This window comes from Carcharhinus amblyrhynchos, chromosome 27 (genome assembly GCF_965287045.1).
Source record: "Carcharhinus amblyrhynchos chromosome 27, sCarAmb.v2.hapA, whole genome shotgun sequence".
Classification (NCBI taxonomy): Eukaryota; Metazoa; Chordata; class Chondrichthyes; order Carcharhiniformes; family Carcharhinidae; genus Carcharhinus; species Carcharhinus amblyrhynchos.
In genome coordinates, this window is record NC_137350.1 from 34,334,880 (window position 1) to 34,359,815 (window position 24,936).

General features: G+C 41.9%; 1 protein-coding gene and 3 non-coding genes across 5 annotated transcripts; 3 read left to right on the forward strand and 1 right to left on the reverse strand.

Annotated features, from left to right (window-relative positions):
- Positions 1–828: 828 nt before the first annotated feature.
- Positions 829–7,934, reverse strand: swi5 (SWI5 homologous recombination repair protein). 2 transcript variants are annotated; one of them, XM_080213540.1, is made up of 5 exons: positions 7,791–7,934; positions 5,163–5,211; positions 4,122–4,234; positions 2,932–3,026; positions 829–1,654 (listed from the first exon to the last, which is right to left on the reverse strand). In XM_080213540.1, the coding sequence occupies exons 1-5, from the start codon at positions 7,925–7,927 to the stop codon at positions 1,593–1,595; spliced, it is 456 nt and encodes a 151-aa protein (XP_080069666.1). In that variant the 5' UTR covers positions 7,928–7,934; the 3' UTR covers positions 829–1,592. The 2 variants fall into 2 exon arrangements, with proteins under 2 accessions (XP_080069666.1, XP_080069664.1); XM_080213538.1 differs by having other exon boundaries at positions 829–1,657.
- Positions 7,935–12,711: 4,777 nt separating this feature from the next.
- Positions 12,712–12,783, forward strand: trnac-gca (transfer RNA cysteine (anticodon GCA)). Its single transcript has one exon. It is a non-coding gene; the product is annotated as a tRNA-Cys (tRNA).
- A 4,454-nt stretch (positions 12,784–17,237) lies between these two features.
- trnac-gca (transfer RNA cysteine (anticodon GCA)) lies at positions 17,238–17,309 on the forward strand. The gene has a single exon. It is a non-coding gene; the product is annotated as a tRNA-Cys (tRNA).
- A 5,837-nt stretch (positions 17,310–23,146) lies between these two features.
- trnac-gca (transfer RNA cysteine (anticodon GCA)) lies at positions 23,147–23,218 on the forward strand. Its single transcript has one exon. It is a non-coding gene; the product is annotated as a tRNA-Cys (tRNA).
- Positions 23,219–24,936: the final 1,718 nt, after the last annotated feature.

A 24,936-nucleotide genomic window follows, 5' to 3' on the forward strand; every position in this document is an offset into this window, starting at 1 on the left:
TCACACTTGCAGAGTAGACTGCCTCCCCATTGATTCATTTTCAATATAAAACAGACTGGCCACCAAAGTGGAAGGGAGAAATCAGTGATGGCCCAATTAATCAATTTTCATACAATAAATGTACCAAACAACAACCAGAATAGATTGTTTTAATTGATCAATGACAATCCTTCACATTCAATGAATAACAATTCTGAAACAAAGGTTCATAAATCGGTACAATTTGATATCCTGGTGACATCTGAACGAAGTGCCAAATGCAGGTTCTGAAACAAGTTAAATCGTCAACACTTTCAGAGCATCACTGGCCTTGGGAATTAAACTCTGATGAAACAGATTAACCAAACACTGAGAAAGTGGCAAGGGAGCTCACTGCTGCATCAAAACCTGACACTGCTGTTGTGATGGACCCACGGACATTGATATTGTCACTGAAGTGGGAAGCGAGGTTGTTTATTTACTGCCCAAATGTAGCCTGTATTCGGAATTGTGTGTCCTGTAACACATTTATATTACATTAACAGAATGATGATTTAATCCTTGTCAAACATGGAGCTCAGTAATCTCAGAGTTGACAGCAAGGTTGTTGCAGGGACCAGCGCTATTAGCCTCAGTGCCAGGGAATCAGAGTGTGGAGGATGTATTTATTTATTATTGTCATAAGTTGGCATACATTAATACTGCAATGAAATTACTGCAAAATCCCCTCATTGCTACACTCCAGCACCTGTTTGGCTACACTGAGGGAGAATTTGGCATGACCAATGCATCTAAGCAGCATTTTATTCAGACTGTAGGGAGAAACCGGAGCACCCGGAGGAAACACAGGCAGAATGTGCAGACTCTGCACAGACAGTGACTCAAGCTGGGATTCAAACTAGGTCCCTGGCGCTGCGAAGCAGCCGTGCTAGCTACTGTGCTGCTCTGATATTTTGTCAATATTTCTGTTCCTGATCGTTGCCCAGTGACCCCTGATGCAGCAATAACCTGGGCAGCGCCCGACCAGGACTGGACTCAACTGTGATGCCCTAATGATGGAATGGCTTTGCGCCACTCACTAGGAACAGAGGCAACTATCAACCTGGACTGACTAATGCCCGTTTCTCAAGATTTCCATTGTGAACTGACTGGACAGTTCCTAGGTGGTCAAACTGGAAGTTACTTCTAAATAAACTGGTTGTAACTCCATTAAGCTCATCCTTCCTGCTCTGAATGGAAAGGGCAGAGTAGAAAGAACTGAATGAGGAGGGGCTGTGACAATTATGCAAATGCCCCACAAATCAACAATAAAATAAAGGGAGGTGGGGGTAGATGCAAAGGTGAACTCGAAACACAGCAAGCAACAAACCCATAAAATCAACAACTGCCAAACATCCATCACTAATATTCCTTAGCCCGACTGGCCTTTGATTGGGTATCAGCCATTACACCAGGCTTCACCTCCCTTTGTTCTGGTGGGCTGTTAGTCATGGCTGATTATTCCACCCCTTCTCTCAATATCTTTGTTGACAGAATCAATATGAAGATCAAATTGAGATGGATGAAGATTCTCAGCCAGCCTTGAATCATGTAGGGCTCTCTCTCGTTGCAGTCTAGTCTTCCAAGTCCAATCCAAACTCACTGTACAATTCCCTGGTGGTGACCCCTCTGATTACTGCTACAACAAATAATAGGAAAGTGTCATTTAGATTGTAAGACCATTGAGTAAGATTGTAAGTGTAGACTCATTCTCATAACACCTTGCATTTATAGTGCCTTTAATGTAACATAACAATCCATGGCATTATCAAGTAATGTATTATCATAGTTAGGGAGAGTTGGTTGTGCCGTGGTAATATCACTGGATTGGTAATCCAGGTTAATGATCTGGCGATGCAGGTTCAAACCCCACCATGGCAGCTGGTGAAATTTAAATTCAATTAATGAATCTGGCAGATAGTCCCAGCAGGAGGTGATGGTGCAGTGGTTATCTCATTTGATTAGTAATCTTAAGGCTGAAGCTGTAGGGACCTGGGTTCAAAATCCCACCATGCCTCCTGGTGGAATTAAAAGCTAGTTGCATTAATGATGAAATTATTGCCATAAAGAATAGTCTAGTTCACTAAAATCCTGTAGGGAAGGAAATTGGCCATCCTTACCTATTCTGGCCTACATGCAACCTTAGACCCACAGCAAACTGATTGATTTTTGGATGGCACGGTGGCACAATGATTAGCACTGCTGCCTCACAGTGCCAGGGACCCAGGTTCAATTCTGGGCCTTGGGTCACTGTCTGTATGGAGTTTGCACACTCCCCCCGTATTTGCGTGGGTTTCCTCCCGCAGTCCAAAGATGTGCAGGTTAGGTTGATTGGCCATGCTAAATTGCCTCAGTGTCAGGGAGCTAGCAGGGTCAATACGTGGGATAGAGCCTGGGTGGGATTGTTGTTGGTGCAAATTCAATAAACTGACAGCCTCCTTCTGCACTGTGGGGATTCTATGATAATGGTGACTATGAAACGAGCATCCTTTAAGGAAGGAAATCTTTAACCAATCTGGCTTACATGTGACTGCAGACAAACAGCTTGACCCTTACCCCTCTGAGGTAGCCCATTAAACCTCTCAGTTTAAATGATAATTAAGGATGGGCAACAAATGCTAATCTTCCTAACAATTCCCACCAGATAGCAGTGTAACATTCTTGCTCAATGGCAGTTCTGAGTGAGATTCAGTGTCAAATTAACAATCATTTCATGCAGTGGCCTCCTGAGACTGGCCACTCTCCTTCAGAGAATCAGCAGACCTCTTTTTGCACTGATGGGATTCTATAAAAGTTGTGTGAAATTACATCAGCCATTACACTTTGTTGATTGTGATTTTCTCTGGAAAGCCTCGTGAACATACAGAGTTAAATTAATGCAAGTGCTATTAGCAGCATTTAAAGAGTTCTCACCCAATTTTCCCAACAGTAACTGACCCACGTCCTTGATATCATTGTATTCGTGGAGCTGATCAATGTGCTGATCCAGCTCTTCTAGAGTATATCCTCTGCAGGAAAAGAAAAAACACAAATGTTCCATACACAAAATCCTTCGCAAACATTGATACCAAACAGATCCCCTCTCTGATAATTCAAGTGTGTGATATATTTTGTAATGTTGTTACACCAGGTGGCCTGTAAATTAATAATTCATAACCTAGTTTACTACAGGCCTTTGTGGGTGAATGTGCTGCCCCTCCTGGTATAGAATCTTACAGCACAGAAGGGGGCCATTTGGTCCATTTTGCCTGTGCTAGTTCTTTAAAAGACCTCGTGTTGTGAGACTTCTTACTGTGCCCACCCAGTCCAATACCAGCATCTCCACATCGGACTATATGACTGTGAAGGGCAATGGAATCACGCTCGAAACTATATCAACAAGGAGGCCATTCCCAAAGACTAATCAGAAGTGGAATACCAACTGATGTATCCCTTCCCTCCAGTCTATTAGTGTCAAGGTCAAAAATAGAACTGCCTGCTGTCTCTCCGTCCAACCTAGGCCTTCCAAGCTCAGAACTACACTGCGCAATGAACTCACTCCCTGAAACAAGTAATATATTTCACAGGACACATCTCAGGAAAAGCAGACAGTATTCACAGCCCCAATCCTGAGAATCAATATCTTCTTTAAAAGGGACAGGTCAGAGTGTAAGGTGCTTCAATATATGGTCTTATGGAAATACAAGTATGATAAGGAACAAGAATTTTTAAAAATAATTAACAGGTAGATTTTGCATTTTTTAAGATTTTGGTTGGCCCCATGTGCAATCTATTGTGGGGTGGCATGTGGTACAGTGGTTAGCACTGCTGCCTCACACTGCCAGGGACCCAGGTTCGATTCACGGCTTGAGTCACTGTCCGAGTGGAGTCTGCACATTCTCCCCGTGCCTGCGTGCATTTCCTCAGGGCGCTCCGATTTCCCCCTCTGAAAGGCGTGCTGGTTAGATACATTGGCCATGCTAAATTCTCCCTCAGTGTACCCAAACAGGTGCCGGCGTGTGGTAACTGGGGAATTTTCACAGTAACTTCATTGCAGTGTTAACGCAAGCCTACTTGTGACACTAATCAATAAACTTCATACTTTTAAAAGCAAAGCCTCTTACTCTGAGATCAATCCTTCAATCTGATCGTCGAGTTCTTTGCATTTCTTCCTCAGGTTCTCCAGGTCAAGTTGAAGATTAGTGGAATTGAGCTCTGGGTCTTGTGAGGTCTTTAGCTGGGAGAGAAATCAGTGTGAGTATGGGGAGGGAAACGAGATACTCTTCTCACTGTGCAGTATTACATAGCTGACACATTGTACATTAAAGGAAAAGCTATTCATGGTTTAAAAAATATTATAAAAAATAAATATATTAACAGCACAAAGGATGACTCAGGGATTGGTTTGTCTGTTCCTTATATTTCAATGAATCGTGGACAAGATGGCCTAGTGATTTTAATACTAGAATATTAATCCAGAAACTCAGCTAACTTTCTGGGGATGTGGGTTCGAATCCCGCCACGGCAGAGGGTGGGATTTGAATTCAATAAAATTATCTGGAATTAAGAATCTACTGATGATCATGAAACCATTGTCAATTGTCGGAAAAACCCATCTGGTTCACTGATGTCATTTAGGGAGGGAAATTTGCTGTCCTTACCTGGTCTGGCCTACAAGTGACTCCAGAGCCACGGCAATGTGGTTGACTCTCAACTACCCTCAAGCAACCAGCGATGGGCAATAAGTGCTGGCCAGCCAGCATGAACGAATAAAAAATTAGGTTAAAGTATTTCTGATTGATGGGCTTCTTTTCAAAGTGGATTAGTAATTACAGACTCTCCACTTGAACTACAGTATTTAATACCCAATGTGAAAGTGCTGCATATAAAAAGTATTTTAATAATGCTTTTAAAAAAGATACATACAATATTTATTTCCAGATATTATTTCCAATATTTATTTCCAGATCTTTGCCACTCTTGGGTGGGTGAGGCAGCCAGCCAGTCTGCACTGCACATTTGGTAGCTCTACCCAGCTCCCACCTGACATTGAGTTCACCCACTTGCCCACCCATAAGGCCAGCCCTGCTTGGTATGCTCTCGTTCACTGCCTTCTTGCAGAAATTCTCTGTGCACTCCCAAAGGGAGTATGTTTAATCACTTACTGGTGATTTAAAGCTTGCATTTAATTTTCTAGATGGTCCAACAGGTGTCCTGTGAATAAAAGGGCAAGTATTAGAGGCAAAAGTGAAGATGAATAATTTAAACTTAGTCCACCATACCCTCCTTTATGCTTTCAAAAGATAAATGTAGCTGAGTGACACCACCTTGGCTCATTCGTCCTGAGAGATTTACAGTTCCATGCCCCAAGGTTTCCAACTCTTCCTCAAATGAGTGAAGCTTGCTGCCCTCATTACTTTGTTTGGAGTTGTACTCAAAAGTGATCACTTGCTTTGTGGGAACTTGTTGATTTGTCCTTTACCAGTTTGTTCCCCCCTAACCCTACTAGCACTGTTTAGACTGTAGAGTTCTGGATTCACATATACACATGTAGAATCATTGAAGAATCATAGAATCCCTACTATGCAGGAGACCACCATTTGGCCCATTGAGACTGCACCAACAACTATCCCACTCAGGGTCTATCTGCATGTATTTACCTTACTAATCCCCCTGACACTAGGGTCAATTTAGCATGGCCAGTCAACCTAACCCACACATCTTTGGACTGTGGGAGGAAACCCGGGGCACCCAGAGGATACCCACACAGACACGGGGAGAACATGCAAACTCCACACAGACATTGACCAGAGACCAGAATTGAACTTGGGTCCCTGGCAGCAATGCCAACCACTGTGTCACCATGCCACCCCACATATGAAAGGTCACCTCTTAAACGCTTAATTACAAACTTATAACTACCTTTCCTCAAAAGTCCATTCTCTTGCACATGGCAACAGATTATTTACGGGTGAATGAAGGCCATCTAACTCATCTTAGTTTTTCTATCCATAATGGCCATTGAGTCTGTACAATACAACTTCCTAATTTATCTTAAGTGATTCAAGAGATTTACCTCTACTCGTCTACTCAGGAAGTCATCCCATCTGTTCGTCATGTTATGCTAAAAGCAGTTATTGAGTCATAGAGGTTTATAGTATGGAAACAAGCCCTTTGGCCCAACTTGTCCATGCCGCCCAGCTTTTCCCATTAAATACTTGGCCCATATCCCTCTATACCCATCTTACCATGTAACTATCTAAATGCTGTCTAAAAGACAAAACTGTACCCGCCTCTACTACTACCTCTGGCAGCTTGTTCCAAACACTCACCATTTCAGTGAAAAAATTGCCCCTCTGAACCTTTTTGTATCTCTCCCCTCTCACCTCAAACTTATGCCATCTAGTTTTAGACTCCCCCACCTTTGGGAGTTTCTTGATAATAATCCTAAAATTATATTTTACTAATTTGTATCTCAGGCAACTCATCCAAAACTCTCAATGTAATCTGATGTAAATTTTCCAGGTTCGCCTTTCCATTCAATTCACTATCTCATAATTCTACCTAACTATCTCACAGACATCACCTTTCAATGTTGGAAAACTCAAATTTCCCAATTTGAACTCAAAACAGACGTCTAATATTGGAGGTCAGTCTTGTGGTTTTCTCCCTGCAATGGTTCCAATGTTAAAATATCTTCCAGGAACCAGCCCACAAACCACCATCTAACTATGACTGGGTACAGTTTGGTCATGACTTCTATTCACTGACTTGGCTGTTTTGCACCATTTTATTGGCTCTGATTATCTTTGCTCTGCTTTGGCTGAACACCTGCAGTGTTAAGCCTATTTCATCTGTAGCTATTTCAACAGCAACCAGCATAACATTTCTCATTAACATCCACCCAACAACATACCAAAAAATCTAGTACTACATCACCTCTATGCAAGGGACCTGCATTTATAGAATTATCTTAAATATTAAGTTTTGGGGCAATGCATCATTGATGATCTTTTAAACCATGCCACAAACCTAATATTCTCCTAAACCTGTCCAAGTCCTCAAAAGCAGAAACCTCTCTCATCACTATCATCAGCTATGGCAAAATTAGTTGCAGTCTTGGTGAGATTCAGATGCAGCTTATTTATTAATCACAAGTAAGCTAACATTTTCTTCCTCCTCACCCCTAGGCCTTTCTAGTGACACCATTGATAGCCATTGTTTGATTGTAATGGAAAAAAAACTGGGATTCGGCTTATGTATCTGATCTCAGGAAAGAACACTAAATTGCCAGCCACAAATACTTCCACATATTTTGAAAAGAGTGTTAAATTTGGATCGACAGCCCCAGGTTTCTCGAAGCATTTCACCAGCCACCAAATTACTTTAAAGTTTAGTGACTACTTGTAATCAAATGGATTCTAAACATTGGCAATACAAAATAAATTAAAAAAACAAAAATAAAAAAGCAAAATGCGAGAAACTTCCAGTAGATCGAGAAGCATTACTGAGAATAACAAAAATCAATTGGGATTACAGAATGCGCAAACTTTTGCAGCACTGCCTACACTGAAACGTTCATTTATCCAGTTCCCTCCCCAGCTTCTGCCTGGCAATCCCCAAACTTAACTTCTCTTTCCATAAATCGTCCATTTTTCTGCACATATTCTCAATGCATTTTCCTAACGTTAGTAAGAGCGTCTCCCTCCCCACATTACAAACTATTCCCCCCATCCTCCTCTCCTTTGTTGCTATAATCCCTTCTACAGCTGCCTTCCCAAAGCCGGACAGACCTCCTGAAGGGGCGAGCCGCTGTCCCGCCGACCTCTTTGTTCCCGGGAGTCTGGGTACAGAGGGGCCGCTCCGGCCCCGGTACCCCGGGGAGAGGAGAGCGGATTTCCGCAGCTCCGCGCTCACCAGCCGCATCCATAGCAGCCGCTACCGGCCCGCAGTCTCCGCCACAACTTCCGCACACGTGGCAGCAAATAGCCAATCCCACAGTTTGACATTTGCTACATTTCATGTTTCAATTTTTTTTTACTGTGTTGGTTTCAGATGTACAAACTTACACACACACACACACACACTCTATCTAATTATCTATCTGTCTATCTATCTATCTGTCTGTTTTTCTGTCTGTCTATCTATCTGTCTGTCTATCTGTCTGTTTATCCATCTTTCTGTCTGTATCTCTATCCATCCATCTGTCTGTCTATCTATCTTTCTTTACCATCAAATGCTCTGCATGAAAAAGTAAATACCTGCATTAAAGGGAAGGTTCATTCGACTCATTCCTGTGATTCTCAGAATCGCAGAATCCCAACAGTGCAGAAGAGGCCATTCAGCCCATTGAGTCTGCACTGACTCAGGCAGCATACCTTACCCAGGCCCTCTCCCACTCCTTATCCTAAACTATACCTTCTTCTCTCCCTTGTTCTATCCCTAATACTAATTAATTCCAAGGCACATCAAAGTAATATTATCAAACAAAATTTGATATTGAGTAGCATAAAGGATATTCAGGCAGATAACCAAAAATCTGGTCAAATAGATAGGTCACAAGAGGTATCTTGAAGGAAGGGAGAGAGAGAATGAGAGGTGCAGTGTTCCCTCAGTACTGATCCCCTGACACTGCAATGTTACCTCATAAGAATGAGAGGTGATTTACCCAAAACATGTAAGATTCTGAGAGGATTTGATAAGGTGGATGTTTCCACTTGTGGGGAGAAGAATAAGATTAGAATCAGGGAACACAGTTTGAGAAGAAGTGGTCTTGCTTTTTAAGATGGAGATGAGATTTCTTTTCCTCTCAAAAGTCTGCGGAATTCTCCAGAGCGCAGTGGAGGTTGGGTCATTGCATTAATTCAAGGCAGAATTAGACAGCGATCCAAGCAATATGGTGGAGGGGCTGTGTTGGAGGCAGACAAGAGAGTGGAGCAGAGGCCACATCCAAATCAGCTATGATTTTACCGAATGGCGGAGCAGTCTCGAGGGGCTGAATGGCCTACTCCTGTTCTGAATGCACATGTTCCTCTGCAGAGAGATTTACTCTGGCTATAAAGTACTGATTATGAGAAAGTTTGTTCACTTCAAACAACAATTAGGTTTTTTTTACCAGCGCCTTTAATATAATAAAATGTCCCCAAGCCTTTAAAATTACCTTTTAAATATTTGATATTGTGCCACATAAGGAAATATTTGGCATATTCTATTTCCATTTGGTATGTGCTCTGCCTGAAGGCAGGTCCTTGGCTCTTATTTGTTGATGATTACGGCAAAAAGCTTGGTCAAACAAAGAGGTTTTGACTGAGAAGTATCTTAAAGGATTGAAATGAGGTATGGAGGTTGTCATGTTAATAGGGTGATTGTGGTAGTAGACTCCAGTATTAGATACAATATGGTACATTATACTACACAGGGTCACCTGACCTGGAGGTCACCAGATCTTTCTGGTTGTATCACAGCTTGGTATGGCTGCTGCTCTGCCCAAGACCGCAAGGAACTACAAAAGGCCATGAATATAGCCCAATCCGTCATGCAAACCAGCCTTCCATTTGTTGATTCTGTCTACACTTCCCGTTGTCTTGGCAAAGCAGCCAGCATAATTAAGGACCCCATGCACCCTGTACATTCTCTCTTCCACCTTCTTCCATTGGGAAAAAGATATAAAAGCCGAGGTCACATACCAACCAACTCAAGAACACCTTCTTCCCTGCTGATGTCAGACTTTTGAATGGGCCTATCTTGCATTAAGTTGATCTTCCTCTACACCCTAGCTATATCTGTAACACTACATTCTGCACTCCCTCATTTCCTTCTCTATGAACAGTTGCTTTGGTTGTGTAGTGCCAAGAAACAATACTTGTCACTATGTTAATACTGTGACAATAATAAATCAAATCAAAATCAAAAGTTAATAGGGTGATTGTGGTAGTCGGCTCCAATATTAGATACAATATGGTACACTCTACTACATGGGGTCACCTGACCTGGGTGTCACCAGTCAGATAGCTCTTATAAGGGAATATTGTAACAAGGCTGCAGATGTCTTGCAGTTGTGTGTCCCTGTCATAAAAATGTGTAAATGTGTTACAACAATCATTTCAGTTGTTCTGTGTCATTAAAAACAAACTCACCTCATGAAGGAGCAGCGCTCCAAAAGCTAGTGGCTTGTGCTACCAAATAAACCTGTTGGACTTTAACCTGGTGTTGTGAGACTTCTTGCTGTGTTTACCCCAGTCCAACACCGGCATCTCCACATCATTAAAAACAAGACTGAGGTGGAGATGTTTAAGGAGGGAATTCCAGCATTTAGCAACTTTGACAACATAACATGGCTGCCAATGGTGAGAGCACTGAAAATCAAACATGCACGAAAGACCAAAGCTAGAGCAGTGCAGATATTTAAGAGGCCTGTGGATTGGAGTTGATTGCAAAGATAGGCCATATGATGCCATAAATGGATTTGAAAACCAGGATGAGAATTTTAAAATCGAGGCGTTGGAAGGAATGAAACTGTGGCTTAAATTCAGATGTTTGCTTTACAGCTGGTGAAATGAATTTGCAAAGAGGTCTTGCTTCCGGGAAATGCTGAGGAATTATCAAAAAAAGAATGAGTTATCAATGAACATTTGATGAACAGTAGAAGTTGTCGTATATTGCTAGATATAGCTGTTTAAAAATTGGTCATGCTTTTGTGTCTCTATAATGGAAAATTAGTAAAATGTAATAAGATTAGTTCAATAATGGTTGAGCATATATTAATCTTACAACAAAGTTTACAATTTCTATTGTAATTTTGTCATGATTTTAGATTCAATCCTTTATTTCATTCTCTGCAATATATTAATATCTCTATATTACAGCTCATTGCCATGCTGAACATTATATGTGCATTATAAAGGTAAGTCAAAAACCTGCTTACAAGTTTCGTACATCTAGTGCATCAACTCTAAGTCAATGTTAAAATGAAAAATTTGTCAGTACCATGTTCTGTGACTATCCACTGCTGATACACAAGGGAAGCTGTCAGTTTAAGTCTGTCAGCTGAATGAAAACATTATTAAATAAGTAAGTTGAAAGAAGAACATCAAAAGTCAATAAAATACATTCAAATGGATGAGATATATCAGGTCTGTGGGAGGCTAAATAACTTGGTTGTCCAATATTAACAGTGAATGCATTGTGGCATTCCTTGATTGTTATTTAAGGCATTGTCTTGTTGACTGCTGGCCATTTTAACTTTTGGTAGCAAACGCCACTAGCTTTCAGGACTCTGCCTCTTCATCAGGCGAGTGGAGAGTTCTGATCACAAACAGGGCATATAAAGGCACACACTCAGTTTACAGAATACTGATTAGAATGCGAGTCTTTACAGCTAATCAAGTTTTAAAGGTGCAGACAATGTGAGTGGAGATAGCATTAAGCATAGGTTAAAGAGATGTGTATTGTCTCCAGACAGGACAGTAAGTGAGATGTTGCAAGCTCAGGCAAGTCATGGTGGTTACAAATAGTGTGACATGAGCTCAAGATCCCGGTTGAGGCCGTCTGCTTGTGTGTGAAACTTGCTATCAGTCTCTGCTCAGCGAGTCTGCGCTGTCTTGTGTCATGAAGGCCACCTTGGAGATTGCTTACCCGAAGATCAGAGGCCAAATGCCTGTGACCGCTGAATTATTCGCCAACAGGAAGAGAACAGTCTTGCCTGGTGATTGTCAAGCGGTCTTCATTCATCCGTTGTCGTAGTGTCTGCATGGTCTCCCCAATATACCATGCCTCGCAACATCATTTCCTGCAGCGTATCAGGTAGACAACATTGACCGAGTTGCAAGAGTATGTGCCATGTACTTGGTGGATGCTGTTCTCACGTGAGATGATGGCATCTGTGTCGATGATCCAGCATGTCTTGCAGAGGTCGCTGTGGCAGGGTTGCGTGGTGTCGTGGTCACTATTCTCCTGAAGGCTGGATAGTTTGCTGCAGACAATGATCCACATGCTGCGAACAATGGACAACCCATGAATCCATGAATTAGATCCAATTGGATTTTGAGTTTGGTTTTCGGAGAAAGCAAGTGATAGATTTGGGTCTGTCCAGTCCACACTGAGCATTGACTTTGTAACTTCAAGGATGGAGTAAAACTATTTTAAAAAGAGGTCAGTATTAGATGTGACGAGCTAACACAGGCTGGACCCATTCTCCTGACAGTCAGGTTCTTTTCAAAAGGGAACACTTGGATTTTTGACTGATATCACAGGGATAGCTCAGTGTACTTGCAAAATTAGATTGTCCCCTGGATTTGGGTCTAGTCGTTACATGAATGTCGAGTAGCGATGGTCAGTGCTTCTAAGAACACACCCAATGTAATTGATAAATTTGCTAAGGGAGATTGGGTTTTGGAGTCAGTTCCAAACTAGAACCGTTGTCAGATGGAAACTTTCTGTCCAACTCCGCTCCCACTTCTCTCCACTGCACACACTCGTGTTCTGGGTCAGCAGTGGGAAATGATCACTGCTGCACTGTGTTTCGAACATGCAGTGCAAGTTTGCTCCCACAAGGGAGAGCTGAGAGAGGAACTTTCAATAAATCCACTTCTTTTTCCATAACTCATGAGAATTCGCTGCATGAAAGTTTTGAATGTTTTAATTCGCACTCAAATTAATAAACTTCAAGAACAATCTATTATTAGGGCCATTCAGACAAACAATTTCAACAGCTGCGGGGGTATAGCTCAGTGGTAGAGCATTTGACTGCAGATCAAGAGGTCCCTGGTTCAAATCCGGGTGCCCCCTTCGGTGCATTTATATTTCTCCAAGTCTGTAATGTTCCTGCCAGTTACGTAATTATAAAGGACTTACAATTTTACCAATGGGGGCCGAAAGAATTGCAAATCCTGAAGGAAATACCTCGTTGAAAGAAATGAAGGTTCGTTTCTCACTTCCTTTTTTTTTATCGACTTGTTTGGACAATGAGACAGTTTTGACGCAAGAGTAGCGTAGCCTCACCCAGGTCCACTTAGGAATCACGCGTCAAAGAATCACAGAAAGTTACAGCAGGAAGAAGCTGGCTGCTTGCAATTTAGTCCCACTCCTCTGCTTTTTTTCCATAATGCTGCCAAGTTTAACCCTTTCAGGTACTTATCCAAGCCCCTTTTGAAATGTATTGTCAGTGTACAAAATTACCAAGGACATAGATGGGGTAGATAGGAAGGAACTTTTTCCCTCAGTAGAGGGGTCAATAACCAGGGGGCAGGAGATATAAAGGGGGGTGTGATGAAAATCATTTTCACCCAGAGGATGGTGAGAATCTGGTACTCGCTGCCTGAAAAGATGACAGAGGCAGGAACCCTCATGACATTTAAGAAGCATTTAGGTGAGCACTAAAAATGCCATAGTGTACAAGGTTATGGACCAAGTGCTAGAAAATGGGATTAGAATTGATAGATGATTAATGGCTGGCAGAGGTATGATGGGCTGAGTGGTTGTGGATTGCGGGTATAGCTGAATGATAGAGCATTTGATCAAGACATCACTGGCTCCAATCCAAGTGCCTCCTTCCTAATTTCCTGATGCTTTGTTCAGTCTCTTTAGGGGCTCCTAACATTGTGTTAAGTGCCTCCTGTTAAAAAGCAATCATCAGTCTGTCTTTGCTGCATGGACTGGTGTTTAAATCACTGAGATGTTACTGCCACAAACACACTGCCTGAGAGGAGGATGAATGCAGGCTTTATTATGATTTTCAAAAGTGGGTGGAGGTCTTTTGGGTCAAACCAAGTAGACAAACTCAAATTACATTAGGACAAAGTAAAAGGGGCAGCTCCCCAAAAGGAAGGGGAAATGATTTTCAAAAGGGAATGTGATAGATACTCAAAAGGGAAAAGGGTGCAGGGTTTGGGAAAGAGAGCTGGAGAATGAAAATAATTGGATGTCACTTTCGCCACCGCAGTGGGTTGGACCTCAAACAGAGACAGAGAACAGGAATGAGATAGAGAATCTGGTGAACTGGCATGGCAACAATAATCTCTCTCAATGTCAACAAAATGAAGAAGATTGTCATTGACTTCAGAAAGCTTAAATGAGAATATGCCCCTGTCTACATCAATGGGGCGAAGTAGAAAGGGTTAGGAGCTTCAAGCTTTTAGGCGTCCAGATCACCAACCTGTCCTGGTCCCCCGTGCCGACTCTATAGTTAAGAAAACCCACTAACACCTCCACTTTCTCAAAAGTCTAAGGAAATTTGGCATGTCAGCTATGACTCTCACCAACTTTTACAGATGCACCATGGAAAGCATTCTTTATGGTTATATCACAGCTTGCTATGGCTCGGGCTCTGTCCAAGACCACAATAAACTACAAAAGGTCGTGAATGTAGCCCAATCTATCATGCAAACCAGCCTCCAATCCATTGGCTCCGTCTACACTTCCCGCTGCCTCAGCAAAGCAGCCAGCATAATTAAGGACCCCACGCACCCCAGACGCTCTTTCTTCCATCTTCTTCCATCAAGAAGAAGATACAAAAGTCTGAAGTCCCTTACCAATTGACTCAAGAACAGCTTCTTCCCTGCTGCTGTCAGATTTTTGAATGGACCTATCTTGCATTAAGTTGATTTTTCTCTACACCCTAGCTATGACTGTAACACTACCTTCTGCACTCTCTCGTTTCTTTCTCTACGGTATGCTTTCTCTGTATACAGCACAAGAAACAATACTTTTCACTGTATGCTAATACATGTGACCATAATAAATCAAATCAAAACGAATCAAAAAGAGCCAGTCTTGCAAGATGGACTGATTGGCAACATTCTGAGTAATACCATTCAAAACTTCGACAAGCACTGATTGGAAAACATGATCTGATATTTTTTGTTCCAATCGGACTATGAGCTGCAGTTATAATCCAAATATCCATTTTGTTTTAATATCATTTCACTGGTAGTTTCAGAAAAGTTATTGGTCAAAGAAAATGCCAATGTATTAACTGCAAGTATTTACAGGCATGGGTGCATCGTGCAGCAGCAGAGCATTTGATCTCAGCTGGTTGTATCCCTTCCTGGATTTCAGGCGTAATAAAGGAGATGTTTCTAATTCCGTGTTACTTCAAAAAAAAATTTTACTCTATTTCTAAAGTTACAAAGAAAATACACAAAGTGGACCGGATGCACCCAAATTCATCTCCTTGCTTGTTCCAAGATCCCAAATTCAAATTGAATCCAATTCATGGTCTTCACAAGAGAGACAAACAAGATCTAAGTTGACAAGATAAGGCTTTGCATTCATCTTGAAGCTTGATCTTAGCCAAAAGGTTAGTGTTACGTGATTGTGATGAGCTTGTGTTGTTGAAGCTTGTTGAGAAGGCTTTTCATGCTGCGCTGTGTGCTGCATCTCTACACAACTCTGTCAACACTCATGCAGCTTTTCTGATTACTGATTAGATTTCCAATGAAACTGGAGTTGGTTCTCTCAATAGTAATAGTGTGGTAATTAGAGGGTGTAGCTCAGTGGTGGAGCAGTTGACTACAGATCAATAGGTAGCTGGTTCAAATCCAAATGCCTTGGCTTGCCAAGGCTCCATGCAAATGCAGCAAGACATCTTTACTCTTGCTCTCAAATCCTCTTGCGATGAAGGCCAACATATCATTGGCCTTCCGAATGGATTTGAAATGACACCTTACCAAAATGGGCCCCCGGATTTGTTGATCTAGTGTCTAATATTCCACCACATCAGCGCACCATTGTACAGAATTGAATCAGGATCAAAAGCAAACAGGTTGGCCAATGTGGTTTGACCAACATTTGCGGAATCATAGAATGGGATAGAATGTAATGGCAAGAAGAAAAAAGGGGGCAGCTGGATTTGAGCCAGGGGACTTCCTGATGTGCAGTCAAGTGCTCTACCACTGAACTATACGCCCAAGCTGAGAGTTATATATTCCACATTTTACAGCTGATTAACTTGTTTTTAGCCACCAGGGACACAATGATCCAAATGATTTAAATTCTATCTGAAGTTCAAGTTCAAGCTTTCACATTTCTAACTCTTACAATTTCTTCTTTTTTCCCTGATCTGTCTTTCACACAAAAAACTTTATTTCTATTTACTCTAATCTATCCTTTGACCTGATGTGGAGACAACCACTACGAAACTCTCCTGTAACACATCTAACAAATCAAATCATACCGAGATATTTAGAATGAATTTTTGGTGTTGTGTAATGAAACAATGGCATTGAAGATGGCCATTTGCTCTATGATAGACCATACCTAATTATTATGTAATATTATATAATATTGCAATTAGGTTGCACATTCAATTTATAAGAAATTGTTTTTGAATTTATTTTTATTCTTGGAAATTTAGGGTTGGGTAGCTAGGATCGATCTGCTTGGACAATGTATTAACTGTAAGTATTTACAGGCATGGGTGCATAGTTCAGCAACAGAGCACTTAACCTCAGCTGGTTCCATCCCTTCCCAGATTTCAGGTGTCATTAGGGAGATGTTTCTAATTCAGTGTTACTTTTATCTAAAACTTTTTTTTACTCTAGTCCTAAAGTTACAAAGCCAATGCACAAAGTGGACCGGGTGCAGCTAAATCCATCTCCTTGCTTGCTTCAAAATCCAAATTCAAATTGAATCCAATTCATGGTCCCCCAAAGAGAGACAAACAAGATCCAAGCCAACAAGACAAGGCATGGCACCCTATCTTGGGCTTGATCTAACACTTGGTCTAAGTCAAAAGTGTGGCTTGCAAAAAGCTTTTAAAAAGCATGCAAAATCTCACTAACTGTCCTGGCTGGAGACAATATGCACCTCTTTAACCTGTGCATGGCCCTCTCTCCACTCACATTGTCTGTACCTTTGAGACTTGATTACCTGTAAAGATTTGCATTCCAACCACTATCTTGTAAATTGAGTTCATGTCTGTACATGCCCTGTTTGTGAACACAACTCTCCACTCACCTGAAGAAGGAGCCTGAGACTCTGAAAGCTTGTGCTGCCAAATAAACCTGTTGGACTTTAACCTGGTGTTGCGAGACTTCTTACTGTGCCAAGCCAAAAGGTGAATGTTACGTGATTGTGACCAGCTTGTACTGTTGAAGCTTGTTGAGAAGGCTTTCTCTGCTGCGTATGTATTGCATCTTGACCCAACTCTGTCACCATTCATGCAGCTTTTCCAATTACTGATAGTTATTTGACTTCCAATAAAATTGAAGTTGGTTCTCAAAACCCTGCTCATGTGGTATGTAGGGGGTATAGCTCAGTGGTAGAGCATTTGACTGCAGATCAAGAGGTCCCTGGTTCAAATCTGGGTGCCCCCTTTGATGCATTTATATTTCTCCAAGTCTGTAATACTCCTGTCAGTTATGAAGGACTTACAATCTTACAAATAAGAGCTGAAAGAATTGCAAATCCTAAAGGAAATACCTCGTGGAAAGAAATGAAGGTTCGTTTCTCACTTCCTTTTTTTTAATCAGCTTGTTTGGACAGTGACCCATTTTTGACGCAAGAGTAACGTAGCCTCACCCAGATCCACTCAGCAATCAGGTGTCAGAGGATCACAGAAAGATACAGCAGGAAGAAGTTGGCTGTTTGCAATAGTTGTCCCTTTAGTCCCACTCCTCTGCTCTTTTTCCACAATGCTGCCAAGTTTAACCCCGTAAAAAGTCTCACATAGCCAGGTTAAAGTCCAACCAGTTTATTTGATAACAAACCCACAAGCTTTTGGAAACACTATTCCTTCGTCAGGTGTGTGGAAGGTTCTGATCAGAGAAGGGTATATAGAGGCACACCTTCTCTGATCAGAACCTTCCAAACACCTGATGAAGGAACAGTGTTTCTGAAAGCTTGTGGGGTTATTATCAAATAAACTGGTTGGACTTTAGCCTGGTGTTCTGAGACTTTTTACTGTGTTTACCCCAGTCCAACGCCGGCATCACCACATAAAGTTTAACTCCTTCAGGTGCTTATCCAAGCCCCTTTGGAAATGTATTGTCAGTGTACAACATTACCAAGAACACAGATGGGATAGATAGGAAGGAACTTTTTCCCTTAGTAGAGGGATCAATAACCAGGGGGCATAGGTTGAAGGTCAGGGGCAGGAAATCCACAGGGGATTTGAGGATAAACCTTTTCACCTGGAGGGTGGTGAGAAGATGGAACTCGCTGCCTGAAAGGGTGACAGAGACGGGAACCCTCATAATATTTAAGAAACGTTTAGATGAGCACTTGAAATGCCATAGCATACAAGACTCCAAACCAAATGCTGGAAAGTGGGATTGAAATTGATAGGTGTTTGATGGCTAACACAGCAGCAGTGGGTTGAATGGTTGTGGTGTGCGGGTATAGCCCAGTAGTAGAGCATTTGATCAGAGGTTACTGGTTCCAATCCAGGTGCCCCCTTCCTAATGCTTCGTTAAGTCCTTCATTTTAGGGGTTCCGAACACTTCGTTAAATACCTGTTTTTAAAATTCAATCATCAATCTGTCTTTGCTGCAGGGATTGGTATTTAAATCACTGAGGTGTTACTACCACAAACACACTGCCTGACAGGAGGATGGATGCAGGCTGTATTATGATTTTCAAAAGAGAGTATTACAAATACTCAAAAGGGAAAAGGGGTGCAGGGTTTGGGGAAAAGAGCTGGAAAATGAAAATAATTGGATGGCATTTTCAAAGAGCTAGTTTAGCAAGACAGGCTGATTGGCAATCTTCTGAATAGCATCACTCAAAACATCAACAAACACTGGTAAACATTATCTGATTTTTCTTTTGGTTCTGATCAAACTAGAGGCTGCAGTTATAATCCAAATATCCATATCCAAGAAATTTTTATTTGACTTTATTCTTGGAAAGTTAGGATTGGATAGCAGTCATGTTGATTGATCTGCTTGGCCAAGTATTAACTGCAAGTATTTACAGGCATGGGTGCATTGTGCAGCAACAGAGCATTTGACCTCAGCTGGTTGCATCCCTTTCTGGATTTCAGGTGTCATTAGGAAGATATTTCTCGCTCAGTGTTACTTTAAAAAACATTACTCTATTCTTAAAGATACAAAGCCAATGCTCAAAGTGGATTGGGTGCGTCCAAATTCATCTCTTTGCTTGCTCCAAAATCCAAATTCAAATTGAATCCAATTCATCATTCCCACTAGAGAGCCAAACAAGATGTAAGTTGACAAGATAAGGCTTTGCACCCCATCTTGGGTTTGATTTGGTACTTGATCTTAGGCAAAAGGTGAGTGTTACATGGCTGTGATCAGCATGTGCTGTTGAAGCTTGTTGAAAAGGCATTCCATGTTGTGCATCTCTGCACAACTCTATCATCACTCATGCATCTTTTCTGATTACCAAGTTATTAGACTTTCAATGAAACTGGAGTTGGTTCTCCCAACAGGTTTTGGCTACTGTTTAGAGGGTATAACTCAGTGGTATAGCATTTGACTGCAGATCATGAGGTTCCTGGTTCAGATCTAGGTGCCACCTTTGGTGCATTTATGTTTTTGCAAGTCTGTAATATGCCTGTCAGTTATGTGGTTGTGAAGGACATACAAGTTTGCCCACAGGAGCTGAAAGAGTTACAAATTGTAAATGAAATGCCCAATGAAAAAAATGCATACTCGTGCCTTACCTCTTTTTTAAGTCAACTTGTTTGGACAGTGAGCCGTTGTGTTAACACCTGATTTGACGCAAAATTCATGCGGACTCCCCCAGATTCATTCAGGAATCAGGCATTGTCAAATCGTAGCAAGCTGTATCTGAGGGGGTATACCTCAGCAGTAGAGCATTTGACTGCAGATTGAGAGGTCTCCAGCCCAAATCTGGGTGCTCCCTTCAGTGCATTTATATTCATCCAGCACCAGGGACCCAAGTTCAATTCTGGCTTTGGGTCACTGTCTGTGTGGAGTTTGCATGTTCTCCCCGTGTCTGAGTGGGTTTCCTCTAGGTGCTCTGGTTTCCTCCTACAGTCCAAAGATATGTCCGTTAGGTCGATTCGCCATGGTCAATTAACCCTAGTGTCAGGGGGATTAGAGGAGTAAATATGTGGGGATATGGAGATAGGGCCTGGGTGGGATTGTGGTCAGTGCAGACTTGATGGGCCAAACAGCCTCTTTCAGCACTGTAGGGATTCTATACAACAGGAAGAAGTTGGCTGTTTGCAATTGTTGTCCCTTTAGTCCCACTTCTCTTCTTTTCCCACAATGCTGCAAATTTTAACCCTTTCAGGCACTTCTCCAAGCCCCTTTTGAAATGTATTATCAGTGTGCAAAATTACAAGGGACATAAGTGGGTTAAATAGGAAGGAACCTTTTCCCTTAGTAGAGGGGTCAATAACAAGGGGGCATAGATTTAAGGTTAGGGCAGGAGATTTAGAGAGGATTTGAGAAAAAACATTTTCACCCAGAGCGTGGTGGGAATCTGGAACTCGCTGCCTGAAGAGGTGATAGAGACAGGAACCCTCACAACATTTAAGAAGTATTTAGGTGAGCACTAATGGCTTTCAGAGATACAATGGGCTGAATGGTTGTGAATTGAGGGTATAGTTGAGTGATAGAACATTTGGCTAAGAGGTCACTGGTTCCAATCCAGGTGCCTCCTTTCTAACTTCCTGATGCTTTGCTAAGTCCCTCTTTTTAGGGGTTCCTAACTTTTTGTTAAGTGCCTCCTTTTAAAATTCAATCATCAGTGAACATGACCACAACCAAAACTCTCCTCTATCTCTTACAATCTCTTCTTCTTTCCCTAATTTTTTTTCACACAGAAACTTTTTTACTTCTATTTACTTTAATGTATCCTTTGATCCGATGTGGAGATGATCACTACCAAAACTCTCCTGTAACAAATCCAACAATTCAAATCATGCTGAGATACTTAGAATGAATTTTTGATGTTGTGTAATGAAAGAGTGGCATTGAAGATCTCTATGGTAGACCACACCTAATTATTATCTAAGGAAGAAGTTAGCTGTTTGCAGTTGTTGTCCGGAGCAGTGTACTGGTGGCTGGTGAGTCTGAACTGCGAGTGTACTATTATTTTCAATTGTTTTGCCGGTTCGCAATTAAGTCTTTGAAAGTGGCAGTGCAAGTGGAGAGTGTGGTGAAGAAAGCCTTTGGTATGTTAGCCTTTATAGGAAGGGGTATAGAGTATAAGAGCTGGAGCCTAATGTTGCAGTTGTACAGAACGTTGGTTAGGCCGCATTTGGAGTACTGCGTCCAGTTCTGGTCGCCTTACTACCGGAAGGACGTGGAGACTCTGGAGAGAGTGCAGAGGAGGTTTACCAGGATGTTGCCTGGTATGGAGGGACTGGGGTATGAGGAAAGATTGAATAAATTGGGGCTCTTTTCCCTTGAAATACGGCGACTGAGGGGGGATCTAATAGAGGTATGTAAGATTATGAAGGGTATAGATAGAGTAAACAGAGGTAAGCTCTTTCCTATGATAGAGACACACAGGACAAGGGGCCATGGGCTTAAGGTGAGGGGGGAGAGGTATAACACAGATATTAGAGGGAGGTTTTTCACACAGAGGATAGTGGGGGTATGGAATGCTCTGCCAAGTAAGGTGGTGGAGGCAAACACGCTAGAGTCGTTTAAGAGTAACTTTGACAGGCACATGAGTGGGTTGGGGATGGGTGGATATCGGAGATTGTTTTAAATAAGGGTCATTAGCATTGGGAGTCCCTGGTAAGGTAAATGGATATGGTACAATAATAATGGGGTTTTTTTCTCTTTTTCATTCACAGGTTTTAAGTGGATCCGCCTTGTGTCCAACGAGGGGCATACACGCGATGTGTCATACTTGGGCAGCTCTTGGTTTTTCGAGGTTGGCCTAGTGCTTCATGTCGTTAGTGTGTGCTTAAACTGGACCAGATACTGGGCAAGACGACAGCTCAGTGACTATCACTGTTTGCTGTGCAGACACATGGATTTGGGCCGGTGTCTGTGGGAGTTTGCGCATTCTCCCCGTGCTTGTGTGGGTTTTCTCCGGGTGCTCCGGTTTCCTCCCACACCCCAAAGATGTGCTATTAGGCTGATTGGCAGTAATAAATTGTCCCTAAATTAGTTTCCCTCAATGTGGATGGCCATAAAACATTGGATAAGGGTCATGGGTGGAGGGGGGGACTGGCAGTGTTAAGATGGCGGCGCGGGCTCGTTGGGCCGAAGGGCCTGTTTCCCGGGCTGTTTTTGTTCTTTGTTCTTATTAAATGATATTGCAATTAGGTTGCACATTCAAATTATAAGAAATCGTTTTAGAACTTATTTTGAAAACTAGGATTGGGTAGCAGTCGTATTGATCGATCCGCTTGGACAATGTGTTAACTTAAGTATTTACAGGCATGGGTGCATTGTGCAACAACAGAGCATTTGACCTCAGCTGGTTGCATCCCTTCCCAGATTTCAGCTGTCACTGGGGATATGTTTCAGTGTTATTTTTATCTAAAACATTTTTTCACTCTGTTCCTAAAGTTACAAAGCCAATACACAAAGTGGACTGGGTGCAGTTGAATCCATCTCCTTGCTTGCATCAAAATCCAAATTCAAATTGAATCCAATTCATGGTCTCCAAAGTGAGACAAATAAGATCCAAGCTGACAAGACAAGACATGGCATCCTATCTTGGGCTTGATCTAACACTTGGTCTAAACCAGAAGTGTAGCTTGCAAAAAGTTTTTAAAAAGCATGCGAAATCTCACTAACTATCCTGGCTGGAGACAATACACACCTCTTTAACCTGTGCTTGGCCTCTCTCTACTCACATTGTCTGTACCTTTGAGACTTGATTGCATGTAAAGACTCAAATTCCAACCATTATCGTGTAAATTGAGTTTGTGTTGGTATATGCCCTATTTGTAAACACAACTCCTCACTCACCGGACGAAGGAGCCTGAGACTCCAAAAGCTTGTGCTGCCTGATAAACCTGTTGGACTTTAACTGGGCGTTGTGAGACTTCTTACTGTGCTAAGCCAAAATGTCAGTGTTATGTGATTGTGATCAGCTTGTGCTGTTAAAGCTTGTTGAGAAGGTTTTCCATGCTGTGATGTGCATTGCAGCTCGACCCAACTCTGTCACCATTCATGCAGCATTCTGATTAATGAGAGTTATTAGCCTTCCAATAAAACTGAAGTTGGTTCTCTCAACAGTTGGGTTATTGGTATTAGGGGGTATAGCTCAGTGGTAGAGCATTTGACTGCAGATCAAGAGGTCCCTGGTTCAAATCCGGGTGCCCCCTTCTTTGTCTTTATACTTCTCCAAACCTGTAATACGCCTGTCAATTATGTGGTTATGAAGGACTTGCAATTTTACCAATAGGAGCTGAAAGAGTTGTAAATCGTTAAGGAAATACCCTTTGGAAAGAAATAAATACTTGTTCCTCACTTCCTCTTTCTTTCATCAATTTGTTTGGACAGTGAGCCATTATGTTAACACCAGATTTGACGCAAAAATAACGTAGCGTCACCCATATCCACTCAGGAATCACGTGTCAAAGATAAAGAAAGGTACAGCAGGAAGAAGTTAGCTGTTTGCAATTGTTGTCCCTTTAGTCCCACTCCTCTGCTCTTTCTCCACAATGCTGTGAATTTTAACCCTTTCAGGCACTTATCCAAGCCCCTTTTGAAATGTATTATCAGTGTACAAAATTACAAGGGACATACATGGGTTAGATAGGAAGGAACATTTTCCCTTAGTAGACAGGTCAATAACCAGGGGGCATAGATTTAAGATCAGGGTCAGGAAATCTACAGGGGATTTGAGGATAAATCTTTTCAACTAGAGGGTGGTGGGAATCTGGAACTCGTTGCCTGAAAGAGTGATAGAGACAGGAACCCACACAACATTTAAGAAGCATTTATATGAGCACTTGGAATGTCACATCATACAGGGCTACGGACCAAATGCTGGAAAATGGGAGCGGAATTGATAGTGCTTGATGGATGGCAGAGACATGATGGGCTGAATGGCTGTGAATTGGATAGAGCATTTGATCAAGAGATCACTAGTTCCACTCCAGGTGCCTCCTTCCTAATTTCCTGATGCTTTGTGAAGAAGTCCCTCTTTTTAGGGGTTCCAAATGCTTTGTTAAATGCCTCTTTTTAAAAATCAATCATCAGTTTGTCTTTACTGCAGAGACTGGTATTTAAATCACTGAGGTGTTATTACCACAAACATGCTGCCTGAGAGGAGGATGAATACAGGCTGTATTATGATTTTCAAAAGGGAATATGATAAATGTTCAAAAGGGAAAAGGGGTGCAGCATTTGGGGAAAAGAGCTGGAAAATGAAAATAATTGAATGGCATTTTCAAAGAGCCAGTCTTGCAAGATGGGCTGATTGGCAACCTTCTGAGTGGCATCACCCAAAGCTTCAACAAACCCTAACTGGTAAACATTATCTGATTTTTCTTCTGGTTACGATCAAGCTACAAGCTGCAGTTATAATCCAAATATCCATATCCAAGAAATTTTTATTTGACCTTATTCTTGGAAAATTAGGGTTGGGTAGCAGTCGTGTTGATCGATCTGCTTGGCCAACGTATTAAGTGCAAGTATTTGCAGGCATGGGTGCATTGTGCAGCAACAGAGCATTTGACCTCAGCTGGTTGTGTCGCTTCCTGGATTTCAGGTGTCATTAGGTAGATGTTTCTCATTCAGCGTTACCTCAAGAAAAGAATTTACTCTATTTCTAAAGTTACAAAACTAATGCACAAAGTGAACCGGGTGCAGCCGAATTCACCCCCTTGCTTTCTCCAAAATCCAAATTCAAAGTGAATCAAAATCATGGCCCCCACAAGAGAAACAAACAAGCTCCAAGATGACAAGATAAGGCACTGCACCCCATCTTGGGCTTGATCTGGTGCTATATCTTAGCCAAAAAGTCAGTGTAATGTGATTGTGATGAGTATGTGCAGTTGAAGCTTGTTGAGAAGGCTTCCCATGCTGTGCTGTGCAT